The sequence below is a fragment of the Bison bison genome, unplaced genomic scaffold (assembly GCF_000754665.1).
Source record: "Bison bison bison isolate TAMUID 2011002044 unplaced genomic scaffold, Bison_UMD1.0 scf7180017862275, whole genome shotgun sequence".
NCBI lineage: Eukaryota > Metazoa > Chordata > Mammalia > Artiodactyla > Bovidae > Bison > Bison bison.
Window position 1 is genome coordinate 587,178 of NW_011492847.1, and position 25,449 is coordinate 612,626.

The following is a 25,449-nucleotide window of genomic DNA, read 5'->3' on the forward strand; positions in this document are numbered from 1 at the left end:
ATATATCTTTCTGTGTCTGGCTTACTTCACTTAGTATGACTATCTCTAGTTACATCCATGTTGCTGCAAATAACGTGACTACTACCCTTAATTTTAGCACACTAACATCTGTACACACAGACAGCATTGTAAATTTACAAGGCTTTTGTAAGTTTTAAGGTTTTTTTATAAATGGAAGATGAAATATGTGATTTGGCAAGCTTAACTGGTTAAAAGACCATTATATTACATTCACTGTTCTTATCTTATATGAAAAGATGCAGCAGGCTCTGTTACCTATTACAAATCTGTTTGCTGTTGGTTCAGAACAGTTTACCTTTGAGCAATTTGATTTTTTTTTTTTAATGTTACCTTTTAAGGCACCTGGAATTTATTTTAGTGTGTGATGTACCTCTGTAGGACAACTACCTTAATACATGTTATCCTATTTAGTCCATGTGATAATCCTTTGAGATAGCATTTCCCAATGCTATTGAATAATTTCAGTACCATTTGTTAGATACTTAATTCTCCCTTTACCTCCTTGTTCTGAAAACCTTAGGTTACCATATGTAACATTTTATGATATGGTTGAGTCTGTTTCTGTATTCTCTCAATTTATGGTATGGTTGCTTTTTCATACAGTTGTGCTGGTCTTCTCTCATTTATATTCTTTTTTCAGAATAGACTTTTGGGGAAGGGCTGCAAATCTGTTTATCTCTGATGCATTGTACACTTTAAATCAGAATATATTTGCCATTAAAAATAATCAAGATGATTTTTCTTTCTCTTTTCTGTCCTGTTTGTCAGTGTGTGTGTGTGTTTTGTCTCTACTTTTCTGAGACAGATAATAATATCAAATGTTCTCTGGAAAACCATATATAGACTGACATTTTTCATTCTTTCTAAATGGTAAAGGACAAAACTTTTAAGAGCTTTCTTCCATAATATGTTAAGTATCAAATGATGGAAAATGTGTACTGTTAACAAAAAATAGCATTCCTTTTTTTCCTCTCGTCTCAGCGTATCTTGATTGATGTCTCAGAAGTGAGATGGCCCAGTCTTGACACTGGTGATGGCATGACGTATATGCAGAGTGGCACTGTGAGGATATCATCTTTAGATGGTCATGCGTACCTTTGCCTGCCCAAATCTCAGCATGAATTTACAGTACATTTTTTGTGTAAAGTAAGCCAGAAGCCAGACTCATCTATAGAAGTGTCCGAAAAAAATAATAAAGGCAAAAAGGACAAACAGGTTGAAAAAGCTGGAAAAATCTGTACACATGGAAGTTTATCAGGACAGAGACTGAAGAATAAAGAAAATGAACTTTATCATCAGATCATGAAATCCGAAGAACCTTCAGAGAAGAGTTGTGTGAATGGAGCCAAAGGGAGGGAGGTGCTGTCTTCACCTCGTACGAAAGACACATGTATATACACATGGGTAAAGCAGTGCTGGTCTGTGGCCTCCTGTCCGGAGGAATGGAAATACCCTTTGTCTTTAGCACTTCATTTTCATGATAAAATCAGCAGTATGTCTGGAATTGATGCAGATATCACCCAGAAGAGAATGTTAACTTCTGATGTTTCTGAGGAACGAGGAAAAGAAGTTTCTGTTCTTCCCAGGGCCCTGTTACTGAGCTGTCCTGCCCCACACTTGCACAGGTAATGGAAGAAGGACTTATTTGTCCTAACACTTTTGTCAAAACCAGACCTCACCTAAGGATCATTTATCTATCTGAATCATCTGATACCATGCATAAGGAAAGTTCAGTTGATCTTAAACTTTGCTTGTAACAGATAGGAAATAATGTCCCTAGCTAATGTGTTACTTATATTTCTTCCTTTATATACTACACTAGGTACTTTGTTAAGCACGGAGACTGTAGAGATGACTAAGACAGAGTCTGTGCTCTCTAGGAGCTTAGAGTCTAGTAGGGATCCCTGTCACCGAAAATTTTGATAAAATGCAGTAAGTGATGGCACAGAATTCTGTGGGAACCAGCTCTAAGACATGTCAGCTGCTGCTCAGTGGGCCCTGTTACTTCTGTTGCCAGAGCATGGACCTGACAAGTTTGTGATCATGATCCTTGTGTCCATGATCCATGTTCATATATAGCCTCAGAGAATACCCTTGTCTTTCCTTAACTCAGTATAAATATGTCTGGGTTTCCTGGGTGGCACTAGTGGTAAAAACCCTGCCCACCAGTGAAGGTGACATAAGAGATGTGGGTTCAATCCCTGGGTCGGGGAGATCCCCTGGAGGAGAGCATGGCAGCCTACTCCAGTATACTTGCCTGGAGAATCCTATGGACAGAGGAGCCTGGCAGGCTATGGTCCATAGGGTTACACAGAGTCAGACACACTGACGTGACTTAGCACGTGTGCAGCATACATGAATATGTCCATTTCAAAAGGGATAAACATGGAGAGACTTCTGGATGGCTAGGTACAAACCTTTTACCATCACTAAGAGATGAATAACCTAATGGTTACAGATTTTTAACATGAACTGTGTATAAGTAGTATAGTAATAATAATAATAATAGCTAGCACAAACCACTACTTTGTGTGACCTGCAGTCATACTTTAGCTGTTTCATCCTCATAGTCAACCCTTGAGGTAAGTACTATTATCACCCCCCACACTGTAGAGGAACTTGAGACATGGAAATGTTAACCCGACCAAAGTCTCACAGCTGGTGCTTGTAGAATTGGGATATGATCTCAGGTCCTTTTCTGAGTACTTATTTGTTACTGCAAAACAAAATGCAGGACTTATTTTTAGGCTTGTCATGATTATCTAGTTAGAATTGGGAATTCCAGTATTGTTAGTATACATGAAAAGAGATTAACGCTTCTAAATGAATAATTTCCCAATAACTTGATTATCCTTAAACAGGACTTAACAGGCCTTCCATTATCTGGTCCATTCCTGGATCTGTAATCCTCACCCCTCTTGCCCTTGCTCTCTCTATACTAAACTGGACTTTAATGTGTGTGTATGTTTGGCTGTGCTGGGTCTTAGTTGTGGCTTGCTGAATCTTTTTAGTTGCAGCATATGGGATCTAGTTCCCTTACCAGGGATCGAACCCAGGTCCCTGAATTGGCAGCATGATGTCCTAGCCACTGAACCACCGGGGAAATCCCTAAACTCAACTTCTCGCCATCCCTCAACTGCTTGCCCAAGCTTTCTTTTACCACTTTCTTTTACCACCTGTTCTTTCCTGTGCCTGGAACACTCCCTTTCTCTCTCTAAGCTCACTAACTATGCTCATTTCCAGGTCTTAGCATAAGCCTTATTTCTTAGATAGGACTAAACTGTATACAGTACATGGTGGTGGTTTAGTTGCTAGGTTGTGTCTGACTCTTGTGACCCCATGGATTGTAGCCCGCCAGGCTCCTCTGTCCATGGGATTTCCCAGACAGGAATACTGGAGTGGGTTTCCATTTCCTTCTCCAGGGGATCTTCCTGACCCAGGGACTGAACCCACATCTCCTGTGTAGCAGGCAGATTCTTTACCACTGAGCCACCAGAGAAGCCTGAAGTGCGTGTGTGTGCTCAGTTGTGTCTGACTCTTGCGACCATTTGGTGGATAGCCCACCAGGCTCCTTTGTCCGTGGGATTTCCCAGGTGAGAATGCTGGAGTGGGTTGCCATTTCCTCCTTCAGAGGATCTTCCCAACCCAGGGATCAAACCCACATCTCCTGGGTCTCTTGCATTGTAGGTAGATTCTTTACCGCTGAGCCATCAGGGAAGCCCATACAATCCACAGCATCCAGTAATTCTCCTTTCTTTATGTTCAGTATCTTCTGTTTAATATCTGAGCTAGATAAAATTCTCCACTGAGGGCAGGGCCCATGTCTGCTTTCTTGAGTGTAATATCCACAGTGTGTGTAGCACAGTATCTGGCCCACCATAAGTATTTCAGTAAATATTTACTGTTTGAATCCTAAATTTTTAAGGTCAGTAAAACTTAACATATATTTATGCTGAGATTCAACAATGAGATTATTAAAAATACTAAGAAAATATGTGGAAAAATAAGATTACAGTTGACTCTTGGACAACACAAATTTGAACTATGTGAGTCCACTTACATGCAGATTTTTTCAATAAATATAGTACCTGCATTTTTATTTTTTACATCTTTAAGTTACTAAATGTGGGAGAGAGTTTGTGTTTGACTAGAGATCACAGTTTGTGGAATCAGCAGAACTAGGGTTTGAGTCCTGATTTTAGCCAAAGTGTTTCAGCTTTTCCTGCCTGTGGGTGAGTCATTTATCAGCTCCTTTGTTTTTGAAACAGAGACAATAGTACTTGGTTTCCTACTGCACTGGTGTATTGCTGATCCTGTTCACAGCACAGGATCTTGCTGTTCACACTGTTTGCTGAACCCAGGGTAGGCAAGGCGTGAGCTAAGAGGCTGGAAGAAGACTTGAGGAGCTGTAGGAACGAACTGCAGACACGTTATTCTCTCCTGGCTGGCTTAACACAGCGTCTCTCCTGGCTGATGCAGCAGCCGGAGTAGCAGCCATAACATAACCGTAGTGTAGCCATAACACAGGCATAACATAACCTAATATAACATGACCATGATGCCACTCCAGTGTAACCCTGATTCAGCAGAAGCCAGGGCTTTCATGGTGGAGCTCACACAGGCATACGGCACAGAGTAACCCGTGACCAAGCAAGTACCTCCTGATGCGCAGCATTATAAATGATCTCAGCTGTTACATAATCATTATTTATTTACACAACGGCACAAGAGCAAGAGGCCATGGGGCAAGAGAGCCTGACCACGCCATCTTGGCTAATTTGCTCTTTCCCTACAACTGGCATCAGTGCCCCCACCCCCATGTTATTCAAGGGTCAACTGTAGTTTTAAATTTTATTAATGTACTTTTGTATTTTTACTTTTTTTTTAATCTAATATAAGCAAGAAATAAGTCTTACTACAGCAGCACTGTTTTGTTGAATTCTAAAGGTAATTCTATCAAGCAGCCAGAGTTAATAGTTTGGATTTTTGTCCTTCACAGGTGGAACTTTTCTGATTCACTTTCACAGAAACAGTTTGGTGAAGAGGAATATTCCTACCATGAACTAGTCAAAGTGGTCTGGTACAAGGGTGTCACCTATAGGTAAGGCTCTTCTGTTACATTTGGAACTATTTAGCGATATCACAGAGGGTAGAACTGGCTTCAGAGGTGGATTCCCCCAGGAGGATACAGTTTTGCCAGGACCACCGTTGTCCTGCGTTGGCCCTGTGTTTTTCAGGTCTCATAGTGCACCTAGGGGCTTTGTGACTGACTCACATTAACCACAATCACAAGATTTTTGTGACAACACCAAAGCCAGTGAGGGATTCGTTTTGCTTGAGAATGAAATGTTTTGCTAGTTATTTAGGATACCCCTTCTAAGAAAAGGGGACCTTGTCATCTTAGACATATCAGAGGGTTGCCTGTTGAGCATGGAATTAGGGAAGAAGTTCACTAGCCCAGGAGAGATTTTGGACATCATTCATGCAATAAATATTCACTGACCATCTCCTCCGTATCTAAACTATTCTATAGAATTATCCCTATTCTACCACAAAGTATACCTCTAGTGACTGGGGTACTTAGTGTTGGCTAGATTCAGAGTTTCACTTCTGTAAATAATGCTAGAAGAAATTTGTGAAGTTTTTTTCTTTGGGGTTCTCCTTTTCCTGCATGAAAACCCACCCCCTTCTCTCTCTTTTTTTTTTAAAAAAAAGTTTATTAAAATAATTTTATTGAAGTACAGTTGGTTTACAATGTTACGTTAGTTTCAGGTGTACTGTAAAGTGATTCAGTATACTTTAGTATGTATATATTTTTTCTTTTTCAGATTCTTTTCCCTTATAGTTTATTATAAAATATTCGGTGTAGTTCCCTGTGCTATACAATAGGTCCCTGTTGGTTATCTATTTTATTATAGTAGTTTGAATCTATTAGTCCTAAACTCCTAATTTATCCACCCCCTTGATTCTTTCCCCTTTGGTAACCATAAATTTGTTTTCTATGTCTGTGTCTATTTCTATGTCTGTGTCTATGTCTATTTCTGTTTCATAAATAAGTCCCTTTTTATCTTTTTTTCTTTTTCAGATTTCACATACAGGTGAAAAAACTATGGCATTTGCTTTCTCTGTCTGACTTATGTCACTTAGTATGGTACTCTCTAGGTCCATCCATGTTGCTGCACATGGCAGTATTTCATTCTGTTTTATGACTGAGTGACCCCATGGACTGCAGCCTACAGGCTCCTCCGTCCGTGGGATTTTCCAGGCAAGAGTACTGGAGTGGGTGGCCATTGCCTTCTCCAAGAACATTCCATTGTATATACATAGACAGGTAGATCGCATCTTTATCCATTCATCTGTAGATGGACTTTTAGGTTGCTTCCATGTTTTGGCTATTGTAATAGTGTTGCATGGAACATTGGGGTGTGTTTATCTTTTTTCCTGGGACACGTGCCCAGGAGTGGGATTGTTGTATCATATGGTAACTCTACTTTTAGTTTTTGAAGGAATCACTGCACAGTTCTGCATAATGGCTGTACCAATTTACATTTCCACCAACATTGTATAAGGGTTCCTTTGCTCCACATCCTTGCCAACGTTTGTTATTTGTGGTCATTTTTTAAATAATGACCATTCTGACTGCTGTGAGGTAATATCTCATTATAGTTTTGCATTTCTTTAATAATTAGCAATCTTGAGCATTTTCTCATGTGCCTCTTGGCCATCTGTATGTCTTCTTTGGAGAAATGTCTACTTAGATCTGCCCATTTTTGATTGGGTTATTTATTTTTTTGGTATTGAGCTGCATGAACTGTTAGTATATTTTGGAGATTAATCTCTTGTCAGTAGCATCATTTTCAAATATTTTCTCCCAGTCCATAGGTTGTCTTTTCATTTTGGTTATGATTTCCTTTGCTCTGCAAACCTTTTATGTTTAATTAGGTTTAGAGAAATTTCATTTAGAAAAGTTAAGGAAACAATCCCATTTATCATCACATCAAAAAGAATAAACCTAGGAATAAACCTACCTAAGTCCCATCACTTTATGGGAAATAGATGGGGAAACAGTAGAAACAGTGTCAGACTTTATTTTGGGGGCTCCAAAATCACTGCAGATGGTGATTGCAGCCATGAAATTAAAAGACACTTACTCCTTGGAAGGAAAGTTATGACCAACCTACATAGCATATTCAAAAGCAGAGACATTACTTTGCCAACAAAGGTCCATCTAGTCAAGGCTATGGTTTTTCCAGTGGTCATGTATGGATGTGAGAGTTGGACTGTGAAGAAAGCTGAGCGCCGAAGAATTGATGCTTTTGAACTGTGGTGTTTGAGAAGACTCTTGAGAGTCCCTTGGACTGCAAGGAGATCCAACCAGTCCATTATGAAGGAGATTAGTACTGGGTGTTCGTTGGAAGGCCTGATGCTGAGGCTGAAACTCCACTTCATGCTAAGAGTTGACTTGTTGGAAAAGACCCTAATGCTGGGAGGTGCCGGGGTCCAGCCCCGGCTGATCCAGGGTATTTGAAGTGGGGATGGCGTCGGTGAGGATCAGGATACAATAGCTTCAATTAGATATTAATTAGAGATGTAAAGAGTAATAGAATGAGGATAGCTCAGCAGGAAAATTCAGTGGAGAAAAGAGGCTGAGTAGCTTGGTTTACGCGGGAGACCAATAAAACTTCAAGACAAGAAGTTTGCACCACTTACGTAGGCCGCAGGCGTCCTTCCGTTCTCCCGAAGGAGAGGAGACACTGAGGCCTCCCCGGTCGGATCTTAGAAGCCGAGGCATAATTAGTAAGCATGGCGGGTTCCGCGCTCCAGATGGAGACTCAGCCAGAGTGAGAGAGAGAGCGACATGGGGAGACCAGTATTTCGAGAAACTGATCCCAATTCTTTATTTTCCATGGTCTACTTTTATACACTGAGATGTTATGCAAAAGTCACATGGGGTCAGCAGTCCTGACTTTTATCAAAGTCAGGTGCGTCATACAAATGTATACAGAGGTCTTAGGGGTGTTACATCATCTTCTGGCCAGGGGGCCTGCTGACAATTTATGACCCTCTCCTTGTGACAGCGGTCAGTCAACCAGGACACTTATTTCTCCAGGGGTGATTATTCTTAAAACAGACACCACCCAAATAAAGTTACATTCCTATAGGGTAAGGGTGTAGTGGGTTTTAGTTAAGGAAAGAATTTACTTAGCCTAAGGTCTAATGTGATTAATATCAAAGGTTAATACTTATTTCTTCTATATATTCATTAATGTGTGTAAGAGCAGGGGATGTGGAGACTTAGCAACAAACATTGGCTCAACAAATGAAAAACCCTTCACCAATACAATTTCTAATCAGCCCACTATACTTATACTAATAGTTTTCTAACTTTTCTAAGGAACCTGTTTTTAGAAGGTTTAAAGCATCTCGTGCCTCTCACAGTTGGGAGGCTGTGAGCAATCACATGTGGCCGGACAAGCCTGTCAGGCAGGCTAGAGAACCTTCAGAGGAGTTTGTAGGTTAAAACACTCTTATCACGCCCAGGAATTATTATTAACTGGAGCTGTAAGTTAACTCCTTCTCTGAAAGAGGTGGTGGGGGACAGCCCCCCGTAAAGTCAGAGGTGTTGGTGAGAGCACAAAGTAGTAAAGTAGGCAGGCTCTGGTTATGGGGGTAGATGCTCGAGGATTTCCAGGGGGACTCCTGAGGCTCGATCCCGCCTTTGCGTATGTCGAGCCTCCTTCCTCATGACCTTTGTCATGGGCAGAGTGCCTCACGCCAGTTCCCAACAGGGAGGAATTGGGGACAGAAGGAGAAGGGGACGACAGAGGATGAGATGGCTGGATGGCATCACCGACTTGATGGACATCAGTTTGGGTGAACTCTGGGAGTTGGTGATGGACAGGGAGGCCTGGCGTGCTGTGATTCATGGGGTCTCAAAGAGTCGGACACAACTGAGTGACTGAACTGAACTGAAGGAGACAGAAGACCTGTGCTCTGAAAACTATAAGACACTGAATGAAAGAATTTGAAGATGACACAAACATGTTCTTGAATTTAAAAAATCAACATTGTTAAAATGTCTGTACTACCCAAGACAATCTACAGATTCAGTACAATCCCTATCAAAATTACAATGGCATTTTTCACAACTAGAACAAATAATTTTAAAATTTGTATGGAAATACAAAAGACACCAAATAGCCAAAACAATCTTGAGAAAGAAAAACAGAACTGGAGGAATCAGGCTTCCTGACTTCAGACTATACCACAAAGCTACAATAATCAAAGCAGTATGGTACCGACAAAAACAGATACATAGATCACTAGAATACATAGAAAGCCCAGAAATGAACTTAAGCATCTATGGTGAATTAATCTATGACAAAGAAGGCAAGACTATGCAATGGAAGAGACACTTCCTCAAGAAGTGGTGCTAGAAAACATGTAAAAGAATGAACTTAGAACATTCTCTAACACCGTATACAAAATAACTCAAAATGGATTGAGAGACCTAAATGTAAGACCATATACTATAAAACTCCTAGAGGAAAATATAGGCAGAACACTCTTGATGTAAATCACAGCAATATCTTTTTGGATCCACCTTCTAGCGTAATGGAAATAAAAATAAACAAATGGGACCTAAATCCACCCACTTCTGATAATATATTCTTTATACATGTTTCAATAAATTGACTTGGCTTGAGTTTTTATACATTATATACCCAATACCTTTATTGTACCTGGCTGCTCCAGGTACAGTCAGTCACCTTCTTTTAGGGTGGCTCCATTTACATATAGCTAATCTGATTCATCAGGTATTGATTCTACTAGTTTCATTATTACAGAATAATATTATTTTTAGGTTCTAGAGTTGTCATATTTAACTCCTATGCAGTAGGCATTGCTTTGGTGACTTTACTGTGCCAGCCACCATGACTGTCCGTGGAATACCAGGATGATAAGATGCCTGACTTCTATAAATTGCCTTCATGTATGTTTTAATCTCAATAAGAAAAAAATTTTTTAATGATTATTTCTTTTCCCTAGACTTACCCATAAACATATGAACTCAATAGAGATTTATCCTGGAGATGGATCTGTTTTCAAATCAGAAGGAGCTTATTTGGGGAACTATTTTACATATTATTCCATTCGAGAAGAATCAGAAGAGGTATGTTGTCAATAAGATCAAGAAGATTTTTTTTCTCTTTTTGGCCACAGTGTGTGCATGGGAAACTTCCCCAAACAGGGATTGAACCTATGCCCCCTGCAGTGGAAACAAGGGGTCTTAATCACTGGACCACCAGGGAGGTCCAAGAAGATTTTTGATAGATAGCTGTTTCCAAATAATGCTGAATATGTATATGGGAACTGTGATCTTTTATAGCATTTCTTGCTACTACTTCTTAGTCTAGAGAATTAATATAATTTTACTACCAGTAATTCTTTTGCCATAGACCTCATCAAATGGAAACACTGAAACGAGTGATATTTGAATCAGTACATTTCTTTGAGGGCTCCCCAGATGCCGCTAGTGGTAAAGAACCCATCTGCCAGTGCAGGAGACGTAAGAGACACAGGTTCGATCCCTGGGTCAGGAAGATCTCCTGGAGAAGGAAATGGTAACCCACTCCATTATTGTTGCCTGGAGAATCCCATGGATAGAAGAGCCTGGTGGGCTGCAGTCCATGGGGTTGCAAAGAGTTGAACACAACTTAGGACAGATGGACAGATACTTCTTTGAATTAATATTTGCACATTAAGAAGCACATTCTTTTTTCCCCCCACCACAGATATTTAAAACACTTCTTAACTCTTAAATCTTTATGAACAATTAGAAAGTTGAACAGAATTATTCTGTCATTGAAAACACTAAAACACAACATGATACATTTAATATATCAGGCCAAAATATCATCATGTGGAAATTTTGTTAATTAAATTTACTTGTTCCCAGTCTGACACTTGAAATCCACCCTTTTATAAGGATCACCATAGTATCACACAGCTTTGCTTTGCAGGATGGAATATAATATGTTTTCTGTCTCTTACAGAGTGGAGTATTTGAGTGGTTAGATTGCTATGGAGAAGAATTAAAACTTAAGCAGATTTTTTTTCTTTTTTTTTAACTAGGGAAAATTTCAAATATATACAAAAGTAGAAAGACAAGTGTAACTGACCTTCATGACCCATTACCCAGCATGCTCCATCTGTACTTCCCGCTGCCCCTTCTACTCCCTGTTTATTTTTAAGTAAATACCTCAAATCATTTCACTCATAAATATTTTACTGTATATTAGAGCAGATTCCCTCCTGAAGTCTATTTATAGGAAAGTATTTATTCAGTAAATACTAATTGAATTTTTGAAGGATACTTCTAAGCACTGGGTGGAGACAAAGAGCTCCTGTCTTCAAGAGTCCACAGTCTAGTAGTCAGTCAGTAGGCACATGGGCAGATGAGATGAAAGCATAACCAGCAGTACGTGTGTTTGTGTATGCGCACATATAGTGCATGAGATAATCAATGGGCACATAGAGTGTACGCATAAATATCTACCTTCTGACTTCATCTATCAGTTCAAAAAACTACAAGATAAATACAGAATATCTTCCTGGAGCTTCAGTTTTACTCAGAGGTATCATAGGGAGGAATCATTGGAAGGAATGATGCTAAAGCTGAAACTCCAGTACTTTGGCCACCTCATGCAAAGAGTTGACTCATTGGAAAAGACTCTGATCCTGGGAGGGATTGGGGGCAGGAGGAGAAGGGGACGACAGAGGATGAGATGGCTGGATGGCATCACTGACTCGATGGACGTGAGTCTGAGTGAACTCCGGGAGTTAGTGATGGACAGGGAGGCCTGGCGTGCTGTGATTCATGGGGTCACAAAGGGTCGGACACGACTGAGCGACTGATCTGATCTGATCATAGGGAGGGGCTGATAATTTTTATAATGAAGCAAATATATCATGGAATAGCAGCATGTGTCCTGGGGGTAAAACAGAACTTCCAGACAAGTTGTGCCTTTGTGGTGGACTGCTTTGGGTTCACATCTCAGACCCCTGTGTACAACACATTCACTCTTCTCCGTCTACTTGAGTGAAAAGATCTAGAAACAGCTGGCTTTCCTTTTGGAGTAAAATTGTTTGTTCCTTACTTGAACACACACTCCAAAATAAATTCCAGATGGATTAAAAGGCTAAGTGTAAGACCAAAAAAAAACCTAATAGAGGATGAGTAAAGGATAAGAATGGTTGTGCTGTGTAACCCATAGTATTTGAAAACATGTTCAACTTTACTACTTGCATCAAAGTAATGCAAATTAAGATAACAATGATATAACATTTTTCACTCATCAAATTGTCAAAAGGTTGATAATATCTACTGCCAGCAAGGTTGTGTGGAAAGGGGTGCTCTCATCAATCAATTTACAGCCTTCATGAGGGCCAACTTGACAGTATTAAGTGAAATTGGCTAATAGATGCTGAGGTTGGGAAGATCCCTTGGAGGAGGGCGTGGAAACCCACTCCAGTATTCTTGCCTGGAGAATCCCCACGGACAAAGGAGCCTGGCGGGCTGCAATCCAGGGGGTCACAAAGAGTCAGACATGGCTGAGCGACTAAGCACAGCACACACTGAAGTCAGCAAACAGATAAAGCCCCTGCCTTCACGGAGCTCCATTCTAGCCGGGCAGACCAACATTAAGTATAAAACTATTGAGATTATAATGAAAATCAAGAAGCAGGGGAAAAAATGCAGATTATGAAGTGAAGGTAATTTCATTTTTGATATGTTGAAGCTGAAATGTCTTTGTGATATCCAGTAGAGACTTAGATACTCAAGTCTATAGACCAGGATAAATGAGGAGACTGTTTTTTGACTACCTACTGTAGACTAAATTCTGTCCCGGTGCTTTGTAAATGCGTTATTTCATTAATTCTTGGAACAGTCTGGATTGTAGGTAGTATTCCTGTTTCGTAGGTTGTGGACACTGAGGCTTAACAAAAGTTTGTCTAACCTGCCCATCACTGTAGTTTAGTGAGTGGCACACCTGTGAAATGAATCCAGCTCTGACTTCAAAGCCCATCTTCTCTCACTGATAGTAAAGTATGAGCTACATTCTCTTGTGGTTTAGTTCAGGTCTCTACTGCTACTTCGCCCTCCAGCATTAGGTTCATATCTCTCATGCTTTATTTGAGGAGTAAATGAGATGATCCTTTGCAAACTACATAGCATAGCACCCAGCACATAGTATCTGTTTAATAAATGTTACTTGTTGCTGTTGTGATATTTATTTATTCAGAGGAATAACAAAAAACATTTTTTTCTAATTCAAGAAATTGAGCCTGTAAATAATATTATCTTACACAAGCTAGCAGTTGTTCTTCCATTAATAAAATACAACAAAATGGGAACGTTTCTGGTGGTCCAGTAGCTAAGACTCCTGTGCTCCCAGTGCAGAGTTTGATCCCTGGTCAGGGAACTAGATCACTCATGCTGCAACTAAAGATCCTGCCTGCAGTGACAAAGACCCGGTTCAATCGAATAAATAAAAAAAAAATTTTAATGACAAAATGGTATAGTCATTCAATTAAAATAGTTCTGTAAGCTTATACAATAGTCTTTTGGGTATATCTAAAGAGAAAAGGGCACTTATGTAGTAGGTTTCCTATTAATGTACAGGGAAATTAATTTGTTAATTTGAGTATAGCCAAGATTTAAATTGAGCAGTAAGTTATAGGCTATTAGACTATATTTTTTATATAAGATGACTTTTGATAGGAGGAATTTTAGACTTTAAAAAAATTGGGAAAGTAGAAAAGCATCATAAAATACCTTTAAAATTTACCTTTTATGGGTTTTTGATTAAGTTAAAATAATTGCTTGCCTTGTCACTATGTAGATAAATATTTCAAGAAAAAAATAGTTAAGTAATAATGGCCAAATTTCATTATTGAGGTGTTTGTTTGTTTGTTTTTTAATTTTAAACTAATTTTCAGAGAGAAGAGAAAACTTACGCAGTAAATAACCTTCCTCCGGATAGGCCAGGAAGTCCGTTTTCTGTGTGTTCTCTAATTAAACAGGCAACCAGGTAAGTGCTTCCTGTTCAGCTAAATTTGGTGTTGTATGTCTGAGAAACATGATGCATTTTCTAGTGCTTAGGATAAGGTTAAGAATTGATAGGTATAGCGGAAATGTCTTTAGCAAAATCTGTCAGCTTTTCTGGTCTCATCATTTATAAAATAAAGTGTTCACGATGTCATTGTAAGAGCACTTCTGGCTTTGAAGTTAAATATGGAGAAATATCCATATGTGGTGAGCAACCGCTAGTAGAAAACATGTGCCTTTTCTCTGGGTGCTGGAGGCATCGTTGTTGTCCCTTGGGATCAAGCTGACGGTGTGATGATACTTCTAAATCGTCATACTTCTTCATTGTCCTAGAAGCGATCTTGATTTCTGAGAGTGAACAGAAGACGAACTGTAGTTTGGTTCTCTGGCTCATGTGTTTTTTAATTAATTAATCAGTCTGTGGTGCCTAGAGGGATGAAAGCGGATTGTTCAACTAAATTGTTTTTATAGACTTATGTCTAAGCAACTTCCAAAGTAGATTTGAAGGAGCGGAATTGGTCATTTGATTTTCCAGGGAAGTTGATTCACATCCCCGCCACCCTTGGTCTATACCATACCTTTCACGTGCTGTGCGTCTGTCACTTCTTAAAAAGAGCAAATTCTGAAAATTCTCTCCATTTGGATTCTTTTCATTGCCAAAAATTAGAGGAATAACCTTAACTGTGTAAGATTAGCACAAAGAGAAGCAACAATAAGTAGATTCCTTTTAGGGGCTTAAGGAAGAAAAGAGGTCCAAACATATTTTTGTGGAAATGAGTTACTTGCCTCAAGTTCTATAGCAGTGAGAATGGGTTGCTAGAATTGGAAAACGACAATATTTGCAAATGTCTAAGTATTTTTCTTGTTCACAGAATTCTTCAGCATTGTGCCAAGATGAGGCTCTCTTTAAGCCATAACTACCGTGTATGCTGCTGGAAAATGGTATCTTATTTTAAAAGCAAGATATTTTTAATCATTTTGTTATTTGTGTACATACTTATAAGTTCAAATTACTTTCATCCAAGTCATGTGAGAAATTCTTTGTCACATGAGTACTGGTTTATTAAAAAATCCACTTAATAAACACTACAAAATGCCTGTTGCATTATGCTTTTACTGTATATAGTTTGTTTTTGTTTCTTCTTTCTTAGTAGAGGGGGAAGGGCAGGGGAGTTGATTGGATTTGAAGTAGGTAAAAACAGTTCTTTTAAAACATATTACACTACTCTATGTTCATAACTGTAAAAGTAAGTTTTTTTTTTTAAATGTTGACTTGGAGGAAGTGATTCTCAGACCTTGATTTCTGTATTTATACTACTTTGATTATAAATCTCTGTGTTGCTGTAGTTCCTATTCTTTGTCTATTTTCTATATAAAGTTTAGCAGAATGGTGACTTTCCAAAGATACTAGAACTTAATCTGCTTATAATGGACTCTTGGATAGCCACTTCCGGAAAAGTCAGAACATGTCTAAGGATTCTGCAATATTCAACTTCTGAATGAGAATCTGAAGTTGCCTCAGAGTTCATTTATCATTTCAGTCTTGTTAGTGCATAACTCTGTTTCCTGCTGTTTTTATTTTCTGGTTTTAGGTGCCTGGAATAAATGACAGCAGTGTACTGCCTTTGCTTTTGAGAGAATCATTCGTGCCTGGCGTGGGAAGATTTCTTGCGTACTCAGATGACAAAGTACATGCTATCTTTTTAGATGGCATTACTTTAACCCTGAATTGGAATTTTGGCTCTTTTATTGAAAAGAGACAGGTAATTATACTTCAGGCTGAAATCTCTCTTTTATCAGTTTTTTTTTTTAATCTGTGGAAATAGTACAAAGAAAATATGATGTTCTCTACACTATCTCAGTTTATTTTTTGAAGTATAAAATCTGTCAAGAGGCTTTACTAAGCTCATTGGATTTCCCATCAAAAATCAGAAAGGTATGACAAATCCTCATTTTTATAAAGATAACTTCATTATAGAGAAAAGGATTAGTATTTTTGTTCTTTTGATAATTACCTATATAAGAGTGGTGATTAAATAATATCCATATCCCTTGTAAAATATAACTTTTAAGTTAGTCAAAATAAAGTTTTAATGATTCATCTACTTATTTTAATTGAAAATTAAGTAAGAAGGAGGTTTTGTTTTGTTTTTCAGTTCTAGAATAATAAAACTTACCTTTCCTGCTTGTTTCCTCAGGTAAATCGAGGTCTCACCTTAGGTTGGTGTAAGTTAACTTTTCCTGATGGACAAAATCAGTTAATTCAAATTCAACATCCCAGACCATATGAAAGGTACTGAAAAACAATTTAAAAAAATAACTTCATGTTAGTAAATAACTTCCTTTTAGATGGAGGAAGCATTTATATTATTTAACTTAGTTTTAGACCAAGAGGAAGCATATAAACATTTAAATATTATATATATACTTTTAGTTTTTCCATGTGGCTTGAAGTCATTTCAGCAGGTTTCAGAATTTACAATTATATTGTCCTCTAGCATAACTAAATAGATCAGATCAGCTTTAATCATTTCCATCTGTATTCTAGTGATTTTTCAAAATAAATATGTTATAACTGGCTTGCTATGGAGGTTGGACTGTGGTCAGCCGTGTTAACGAATTAACTAATTAATCCCATAGTGTGTGCATGCTCAGTTGTGTCCGACCCTTTGCCACCCCATGGACTGTAACCCTCCAGACTCCTCTGTCCATGGAATTTTCCAGACAAGAATACTGATGTGGGTTGCTATATCCTACTCTGGATGGGATCTATCCCATGTCTCCTGCATCTCCTGCATTGGCAGGTGGATTCTTAACCTCTGTGCCACCTGGGAAGCCCATTAATCTGCTAACTGATTTGAAATAAAGTTTACAGCCACAAATAGCTAAACTTACGTATATTTCTATAAAGAGAAATAAACTAGCTGATGATTATTCTTAAATGGAGAAGATTAGGGGTTCCATGGTGGGCCAGTGGCTAAGGCTCTGTGCTTCCAACGCAGGGGACCTGGGTTTGATACCTGGTCAGGGAACTAGAACCCACATGCTGCAAACTAAGATAAATAAATTAATTTTTTTTAATGGAGAAGATTATTGAAATCAGCTTTTTCATGAGTGTGCTTTTTCTTTTTGGCTTATGGAATTTGTTATAATAATCATTCTTCTTGTGATGTTCTTGACATGTCAGCAGTTTTACTTGAGGATCCTCACAAAACAACTGCTGTTTTACCTCTTAATTTATTTTCCTGTTGGGATTTATTGCATTTTAATTTAAATGCTCCAACATTTATTGGTAGTTTGAATAATTTGCCTCAAAAGATAAGCAAATTTGTATTTAGCAAGCATACTGTTTATTTCAGCCAGTCATTCCAGATCATTCATTTTATTGAACTTGATACTTACTTTGTATATCCAGTGAGTTATATATAATTATGAATGTGTGTGTGTGTTAATAGGTGTGTTCTGGTTTAAATTTTAGAAAGTAAATACTCACTTAGTCATGTATATAGAGATATTTTTGTGATAAAATTTAATGAAACTCATTTTACTTTAGAAACTAAAAGGAGAATTTAGGCATTTGAACTTTGAATTAAATCTAAGTGTTACCTTTGTTCTGATTCTTAAATCTCATTTTTATTAATCATGAATGTAAATCATTTCTGATGAATGAGAAAAACTGGCCTTTTTCTTTTACCAATGAAAACAAATTTTCAAATAGCCCTACTTTAGAATTTTTTCCCCAAATTAATAATTTTTTGAAGATTTTTATAAATATTCTACATTTTCATTTTTCAAACATCTCTCTTAATGTGTTCAATCTAGATATGTGACAACAGTAATATCATGGTGCAGAAGGCTGACCCAGATTAGTCAGCAAGAAATACCCATACATCCTTCATCTTCTGTTCCTGAAGAAAGCTGGTATTTATATTTATTTTAAACTTAATCTGTGTAGAAGAGCCAACTAATCCTCTCCCCAAGAAAACTTTCTCTTAAATATATTTAACCAGTATGATTTTTTTTGATAGCTTAAATCTTGACAATAATTTATCTTTAATAGGATATCTCATTTATTACATTTCATCATAGTATGTTTCATCTAAAGATCAGAAAACTGCATTGAAAACTTCATATCAAAATGGGTGACTCTTAGTGTAAAAAATTCATCCTGGATACTTTATAGAAAACTTTAGAGTTTTTTTTTTTTTTCAGTAATATTAAAGGAAATAAAATGTTGACTAACAAGCTTTCAGAAAAACTTGATTTTTAAATAATTTCTATTGTATTAATTGTCTCCCTCAAATCAATTGACAAATCAACAAATAAAGCAAGATTTCAGTCCCTCCTGCTTACCTTTCTGTGTGCAGAGGACTGGAACTGGGCTTTGAAGGAGTTAAGACATTTAGAGCGGAAGCAAGTGTAGAAATGAAAAAGGATATTTTGGCTTGTGGAGACAGTAAGACGTTTTTGTGGAGCAGACACTTGTTTCTTGGGTATAGTGTGACCTTGATGGATAGGAATAGATCTTATAAGGGGAATTCAGACTTCAGAGAATTGTAAGTTCCTATATGGGGAAAAAATGACAAAAACAAAGATCCTTGGGGAAGTCAGTGTCACTGTGGGTACATTACAAAAGGAGGATACCAGGAAAAATTTAGGAAGCTTTAAATTTAAGTCAGTTGTGGACTTGCCTGGCCATCCAGTAGTGGAAGACACCATGCTTCCCACTGCAGGGTATGTGGGCTCAGTCCCTGGTTGAAGAGGATCCCACATGCCATGTGGTGTGGCCAAAAAATAAACTTAAGTTGTAAGGTACTTAGCATAGTGTGGTGAAAAATATAAACATTAAGGTGATAACGTTTTCCTGAGTTACTTAGAGAAAGAGGTACAATCAAATCAGTGGATGTTATTTGAATACCCAGATATCTTAAGGATTCAGCTTTGGTCCATCTCTTCAGCTATGTAGGAACAGAAAAGTTGCCTCAGTAGGTAGCAAAAAATATGGTTGGGAAGAAAGGGAAATTGTGCATGGCTATAAAATTGGTTACTTCATTATTGCTTAGCTGTCAAAATTTATAAAACGTTAGCCTTTTTGTATGAAAGCTTAGAAGAGGGTAGCTGTCAAGACAAACTGAGAATTGAGCAGTTGAGAGAAGTACAGATTGGTGAAAGCAGCTATGGGTGGAAGCAATGCGGAGCAGAGGGGAGACAAGAAATTGAGGAGTGGGGAAGGGAAACACAGTGCGTGCAACAGCTCCATTCCCCTCGCAAAGCCTAAGACGTCTGCACTGTGATTCTTGTTTTCTTATAAAAGTGAAAGGGTTGAAGGAAGAGAAGAGGTCACATAATAAACAACTACCTAAATTGTATTTCAGTATTTTTTTTCCAACTCAACTTCTATTATTAGCTTACTGGTTCGACTTTTTAATAAGGATACTTGTCAAAAAATAGGAGATATCTCATAAGAGATTGGCTTATCGTATGAGCAACAGCCTTAAAGGTAGTTTGTGTTGTTGCTTACACCCAGAAAATGCTTCTCATGTGTGAAAGGGTGGAGGGAGTGTGTGTTTTGCAATGATGAAGAGTCAGCAGATTTTAGAGTAAGTCACATCCAAGTCTTTACTACAGATACTTAAAATGATGATATATTTCTCTTATTCTCCATCCATAGGCTGGAGTACAAGGGAAGAGTGCAGGCTGACAAGGTCCATTGTATATAATAAAGTCAGTAAAGCAGACAAGTCTTTTACCCTTTTGTGAACTGTGAAAAGACTTTTCTAGTGACTTGAATAGAGAGACGTTTTAGACGTGAATGTCCTCATTAATTTTGCAGAGAGCTAGTACAGTTACACTATTTTCTAGTTGTGTGCCAGTGCTCACGTTTCATCTAGTGATGAGGGAAAAGGCAACATACACATAAAAGGTTCTCCTGGATTTGTACACATTCAGCCTTCTACCCAATACTGGTTGCCAGTGCCTGTTTCTATGGAACATGGTGAGAGTCAGTGTTCATGTTAACCCTTCAAGCCAAAGAGAAAAGAATGTTTAGTATGCTTCGTTTAAGAAAACAATGAAATGATTAGTCTATTCCAGAAGAAATTTAATAGAAAATAGTTATGTTTGGACACCTAATTCAGTTGTATAAAAAGTTAGCTCTAGAGACCACCCATTCCCTAAAAGTTCCATATAAATGAGGTCTTACTGTATGTGTAAGATCCCTTCTCCTCCAAAGAAACTATCTAGGTGTGAAGATTTAAAAGTTAAATTGATCAAGAAAAGGCATTACAAAGAAGTTTATGATTAATTAACATAATGGTATAGGAATTCAAAGGAGAGAGCATTTCTTTCATAGCAGTGATGAGATGTTAGTAGTTTTTTAAAGTTTGAGTAAACCTTGTGGAGGAAAGTAGAAGGTATGCCAGATCAGTACTGAGTTATACCAGAAAGGCTCATTACCTTCCAACCTCGATACTGAATTCAGAAGTCCTTGGGATGGAGGATTTCTATTCACTTGCCTCACTCATGCTTGAGTGCATCCTCAGTTGTGTCTGACTCATTGCAACCCCATGGACTATAGCCCACCAGGCTCCTCTGTCCATGGAATTTTCCAGGCAAGAATACTGGAGTGGGTTGCCATTTCCTCCTCCAGGGGATCTTCATGACCCAGGGATTGAATCCGCAGCTTCTGCATTGGCAACCAGATTCTTTACCACTGCACTATCTGGGAAGCCCACTAACTCGTGAAAGACTATCAGTTGAGTCAAGGTGATCTGTGGCTAAATAAAGTCAATATAAAGAGAATTCTTAATTTCTAGGTTCTTCTCTGTTAAAAATTCTGATCTTTATGAAAAAAATAACAATGCTTATTTGAAATATTGTGGATATAAGAGAATCAGACAACTGGCATTAACCTTTTTTTTTTTGGCACAGGTCTGTGGCTTCTGAACTTGAAAAGATACAGAAGTTTAATTGTATCCTTTAAGCATAATGTAATGTCCTGCACAATTTCTCTCTTTCCCTTGTAGGGTTAAGCTAGCATATGGAGACTTTCACACTTATATTATTATGTCCTAACATTATAACTGAGAACTGTCTCTGACTTCTTTCTTTTGTAAAATCTGTATGATTTTTATTTACTATTATTTTTTTTTAAATTTCAGCTTCATTGAGGTATAATTGAAAAAACTGTAAGGTATTTAAATAGTACCTCACAGTGACCTGACCCACATATGCATTGTGAAAAGATTACCCTATCTTGTTAATAAACCCAAGCATCACTTCACATATCTTCCACCTCTCTTTTTCTTGGGGACAAGAGGGATGAGAACATCTGATTTCCACCCTCTCAGCAAACTTCAGTCATACAGCACAATATTATCAACTACAGTCATCATGTTATACATTAGATCCTTAGACTTTATTCATCTTATAGCTGAAAGTTTATATGCTTTTACTAACTTCTCCCTCTTTCCCCACCACCCAGCCCCTGGCAACTACTACTCTGCATTCTGTTTCTATGAGTTTGACTTTTTTAAAAAATTCTACATATGAGTGACACCATATAGTATTGATATTTGTCTTCCTCTACTTATTTCACTTAGCAAAATGCCTTCTAGGTCCATCCATGTTGTTGCAAATGGCAGGATTTCCTTCTTTCTCATGGCTGAATAGTATTCTATTGTGTGTATATATGTGGAAATCATCTTTATCCATTCATCCAACAATGGACAATAGGTTATTTCCATATTTAACTACTATGAACATAGGAGTGCAGATCTCTCTTCAGTAGACTGTTTTCATTTCTTTTGGATATATATACCCAGAAGTGGGATTGCTGGATCATATGGTAGTTCTGTCTATAATTTTTTGAGGAAACTTCCATACTGTTTTCCATAGTGGCTGTACCAATTTATATTTCTCCCAAAGTACACAATGGTTCTCTTTTCTCCACATCCTTACCAACACTAGTTATATCTTTCATATATATACACATATATATATATATAAACTTTATTTTTATTTTCTTTTTAAAAAATGTCTGTATTTGGCTGCATCTGGTCTTGGTTGCAGCATGTGGGATCTTCATTGCATCATGAGGATCTTTTGTTGTAGTATACTTTTCACTGTTGACTGTATTAGCTGTGGGCTAATCATATATGATCTTTATTATGTTGAAGTATATTGCCTCTATATCCAGTTTGTTGAGTGTTTTTCTGCATCTATTGAGATTATATGACTTCAGTCCTTCATTTTTCATGTGGTGTATCATATTTTCATATGTTGAACCATCCCTGTATCCCTGGGATAAATCCTGCTTGATCATGTATATGACCATTTTAATATATTATTGTATTCAATTTGCTAATATTTTGTTGAGGACTTTTGCATGTGTGTTCATCAGGGATATTGGCCTGTAATTTTCTTTTCTTGTAGTGTCTTTATCTGGTTCTGGTTATCAGGGTAATCCTGGCCTCGTAAAATCAGTTTTGAAGTATTTTCTCCTCTTCTATTTTTTGGAAATGATTGGTTTAAATATTTAGTAGAATTCACCAGTGAAACCATCTGTGTCGGGAGGTGTTTGATTACTGATTCAATTTCCTTACTAGCAGTTGGTCTGGATTCATCTTTGGTGGGTTGTATGTTTCTAGGAATCCATCCATTTAACTTGTCCAATATGTTGGTCTATAATTGTTCATAGTATATTATGATCCTTTGTATTATATGGTATTGGTTGTAATTTCCCCTCTTTCACTAATTTGAGCTCTCTTTTTTTCTTGATAAGTCTAGCTAAAGTTTTGTTCATTTTATTTTTGCAAAAAAAAAAAAAAAAAGCCAGCCTTTTTTCATTGATCTTTTCTATTGTGTATAAGCTCCTTCCAGGGAGACAGAAACAACCTAGAGCAGGCCAGAGAAGGAATATGGAGATATCACCTGCCAGCCTTCCTCTGCAGGGGATTATACTCTGCCCCTAGGTGTGTGCTAAATTAGAAACTTTTTAAAAATTTGTCTGCGCTGGGTCTTAGTTGCAGCATGCAGGATCTTTGATCTTTTTTGCAGCATGTAAGATATTTAGTTGCAGCATGTGGGGTCTAGTTCCCTGAGTAGAACTAGGGATGGAGCCCGGGCCCTCTGCGTTGGGAGAGTGGCCAGTGGACCACCAGGGAAGTCCTAGAAGCTTTTAAAGTAGCAGACAGGCTGCTTTTAGGCAAAGATTGGGAGATGAGTGTTTGTCTGCTCAGAGCTAGGAGTTTTAGGGGCCTGTCCCACACTTAGAAGTCTTAAAAAACTAAAGCATTAGATCTTGGGTCTAAACCCTTTACTCCTCAGAGTAAAGCTGGGAATTGTGAATTCCCCCCTATTGTGCTGAGGGTGGGGTTTATAGTGAAAGCCTGTCTCATTCTTACCCATTTCTTTCATTGCTGATGTTTTCTTATTCATTCAGTGTATAGCAGTCACTTGGGTAGTTCCTACATTTCTGACAGTGAGAATTGCTCTGTATGTAACGTAGATTCAGTGTGTTTGTGGGAGGAGGTGAGTTCAGGAACTTCCTCTGTTACCAGCTTAGACTGGACTCCTACTTCTTTTTCTTGTTAAACCTTTTATTCTGTGCATTCCTATCCCACTCATCTAAATTTCTTTTATCCTCTTATTTTTCGATAATCCTATTCAAATAAAGTAGCTCTGAAATAGCTGCTGCTGCTGCTGCTAAGTCACTTCAGTCATGTCCGGCTCTGTGTGACCCCACAGACAGCAGCCCACCAGGCTCGCCCATCCCTGGGATTCTCCAGGCAAGAACACTGGAGTGGGTTGCCATTTCCTTCTCCAGTGCATGAAAGTGAAAAGTGAAAGGGAATTCGCTCAGTCATGTCCGACTCTTCGTGACCCCATGGACTGCAGCCTACTAGGCTCCTCTGTCCATGGGATTTTCCAGGCAAGAGTACTGGAGTAGGATGCCATTGTCTGAAATAGCGGACACATTTATTTTCATTCTAGATGTTTTAAGTTATTTAAAAATACCCTGCACAGATTGTTCATATTCCTCTCACCCCTACTTTGTTCCCTTTCATTCCCAAATCACTTCATCACTTAAAGAAATGTTGTTGTTTAGTCACTAAGTCATGTTCAACTCTTGCAACCCCATGGACTGTAGCCCCCTAGGCTCCTCTGTCCATGGGATTTCCCAGGCAAGAATACTGGAGTGGGTTGCCATTTCTTTCAGGGGATCTGCCCTACCCAGGGATCGAACCTCGGTCTCCTGCATTGCAGGCAGATTCTTAGCTACCTGGAAGCCCTTAAAGAAATGTTACTAAGATTTTAATTCATTTCCTCCCTGTCACCAAACTTCCATCCAAATACAGACTTTTCCTTTCCTTTCCCCTTCTTATATTCTAACTAGTTTCTTCATTTATATAAGGGATAGACTTGATAAATTCTGACATCCCAACTCTATTATGAATCCAAGAGATCTTCCTCCCAATAGAAAAATAATATTTTAATATGAAGGCTAGGTTTTCTGTATAGGGGGAAAGCTCCTTAACTAAGCAACTTAGTGTTATTGGAGAGTAGTGGTGTCCTAAACCAGACTTCTAACAAGAAAAACAAACAGTCTTTGGATCGTTGTAAACCAAAATCTTCAGAAACCTTGCTAAAAGAAGTTAATGAAAAGAGTGTATCAGTGGCATTGAAAAAAACCTCTGAAATCCTTCAGGATATTGACAATCTTCTATCAAACTCTAAATGGTGAAAAATGGAATTAGTAAAATATATTATTAAACCCTGAGGATATTATTTCAAGTGATTGGTAGAATATTACTAGAAAGCCAAGAAATTATATATATACATGACTTGTGTACAATGATTATATGAGAAATGATATCTAACTTTGGAGGTGTTTTATCTAACTTGTAAATTTTAAAGTATATATTTGTATATAATTAATAAAGAACCATTTAAGAAACTTGAACAATGTATCTCAGATTTGAGAAGAAAATTTTATAAAACTTTAGAGTTGTTGCTGTTTTGTCTTGTGGAGCATTCACTATTAATCAAGTTTTTTTTTTATTTTTAATATGCAGAATTGTGTGCATTGGTCATTTGCTATTTAGTCTCTCCAAGTATTTTTCAGCAGATCTATGAAAAGAGAATCAGCTCTTTCAAAAAAAAAAAACCTTAATGTGGGCAATATCGCTGCAAGCTAAGAATGGAGCACTTCAGCTAAGACTAAATTTTATCTGAATTTGTCTCATGTTACCAAATATTTTCATTTGTTTTGAATATCTCAAAAGATTTATGCTACAAAATACATGAAACCAAAA

The 25,449-nt window shown here is 37.8% G+C and overlaps 1 protein-coding gene across 2 annotated transcripts in view; it reads left to right on the forward strand.

The window, feature by feature from the left end:
- Positions 1-25,097, forward strand: part of LOC104983351 (chromosome unknown open reading frame, human C5orf34) — a 30,766-nt gene extending 5,669 nt beyond the window's left edge. Inside the window, exons 5-14 of one of the 2 annotated variants that reach the window (XM_010832793.1) lie at positions 1,003-1,646; positions 5,021-5,122; positions 10,072-10,195; positions 14,026-14,117; positions 15,007-15,076; positions 15,727-15,897; positions 16,333-16,427; positions 17,957-18,055; positions 21,065-21,105; positions 24,685-25,097. In XM_010832793.1, coding sequence (XP_010831095.1) covers positions 1,003-1,646; positions 5,021-5,122; positions 10,072-10,195; positions 14,026-14,117; positions 15,007-15,076; positions 15,727-15,897; positions 16,333-16,427; positions 17,957-18,055; positions 21,065-21,105; positions 24,685-24,878 — 1,632 coding nt within the window. In that variant the 3' untranslated portion in view covers positions 24,879-25,097. Of the gene's footprint in view, positions 1-1,002; positions 1,647-5,020; positions 5,123-10,071; positions 10,196-14,025; positions 14,118-15,006; positions 15,077-15,726; positions 15,898-16,332; positions 16,428-17,956; positions 18,056-21,064; positions 21,124-23,004; positions 23,162-24,684 lie in introns of those variants that run through there. The other variant, XM_010832794.1, reaches the window with a different exon arrangement.
- The last annotated feature ends 352 nt before the right edge of the window (positions 25,098-25,449 follow it).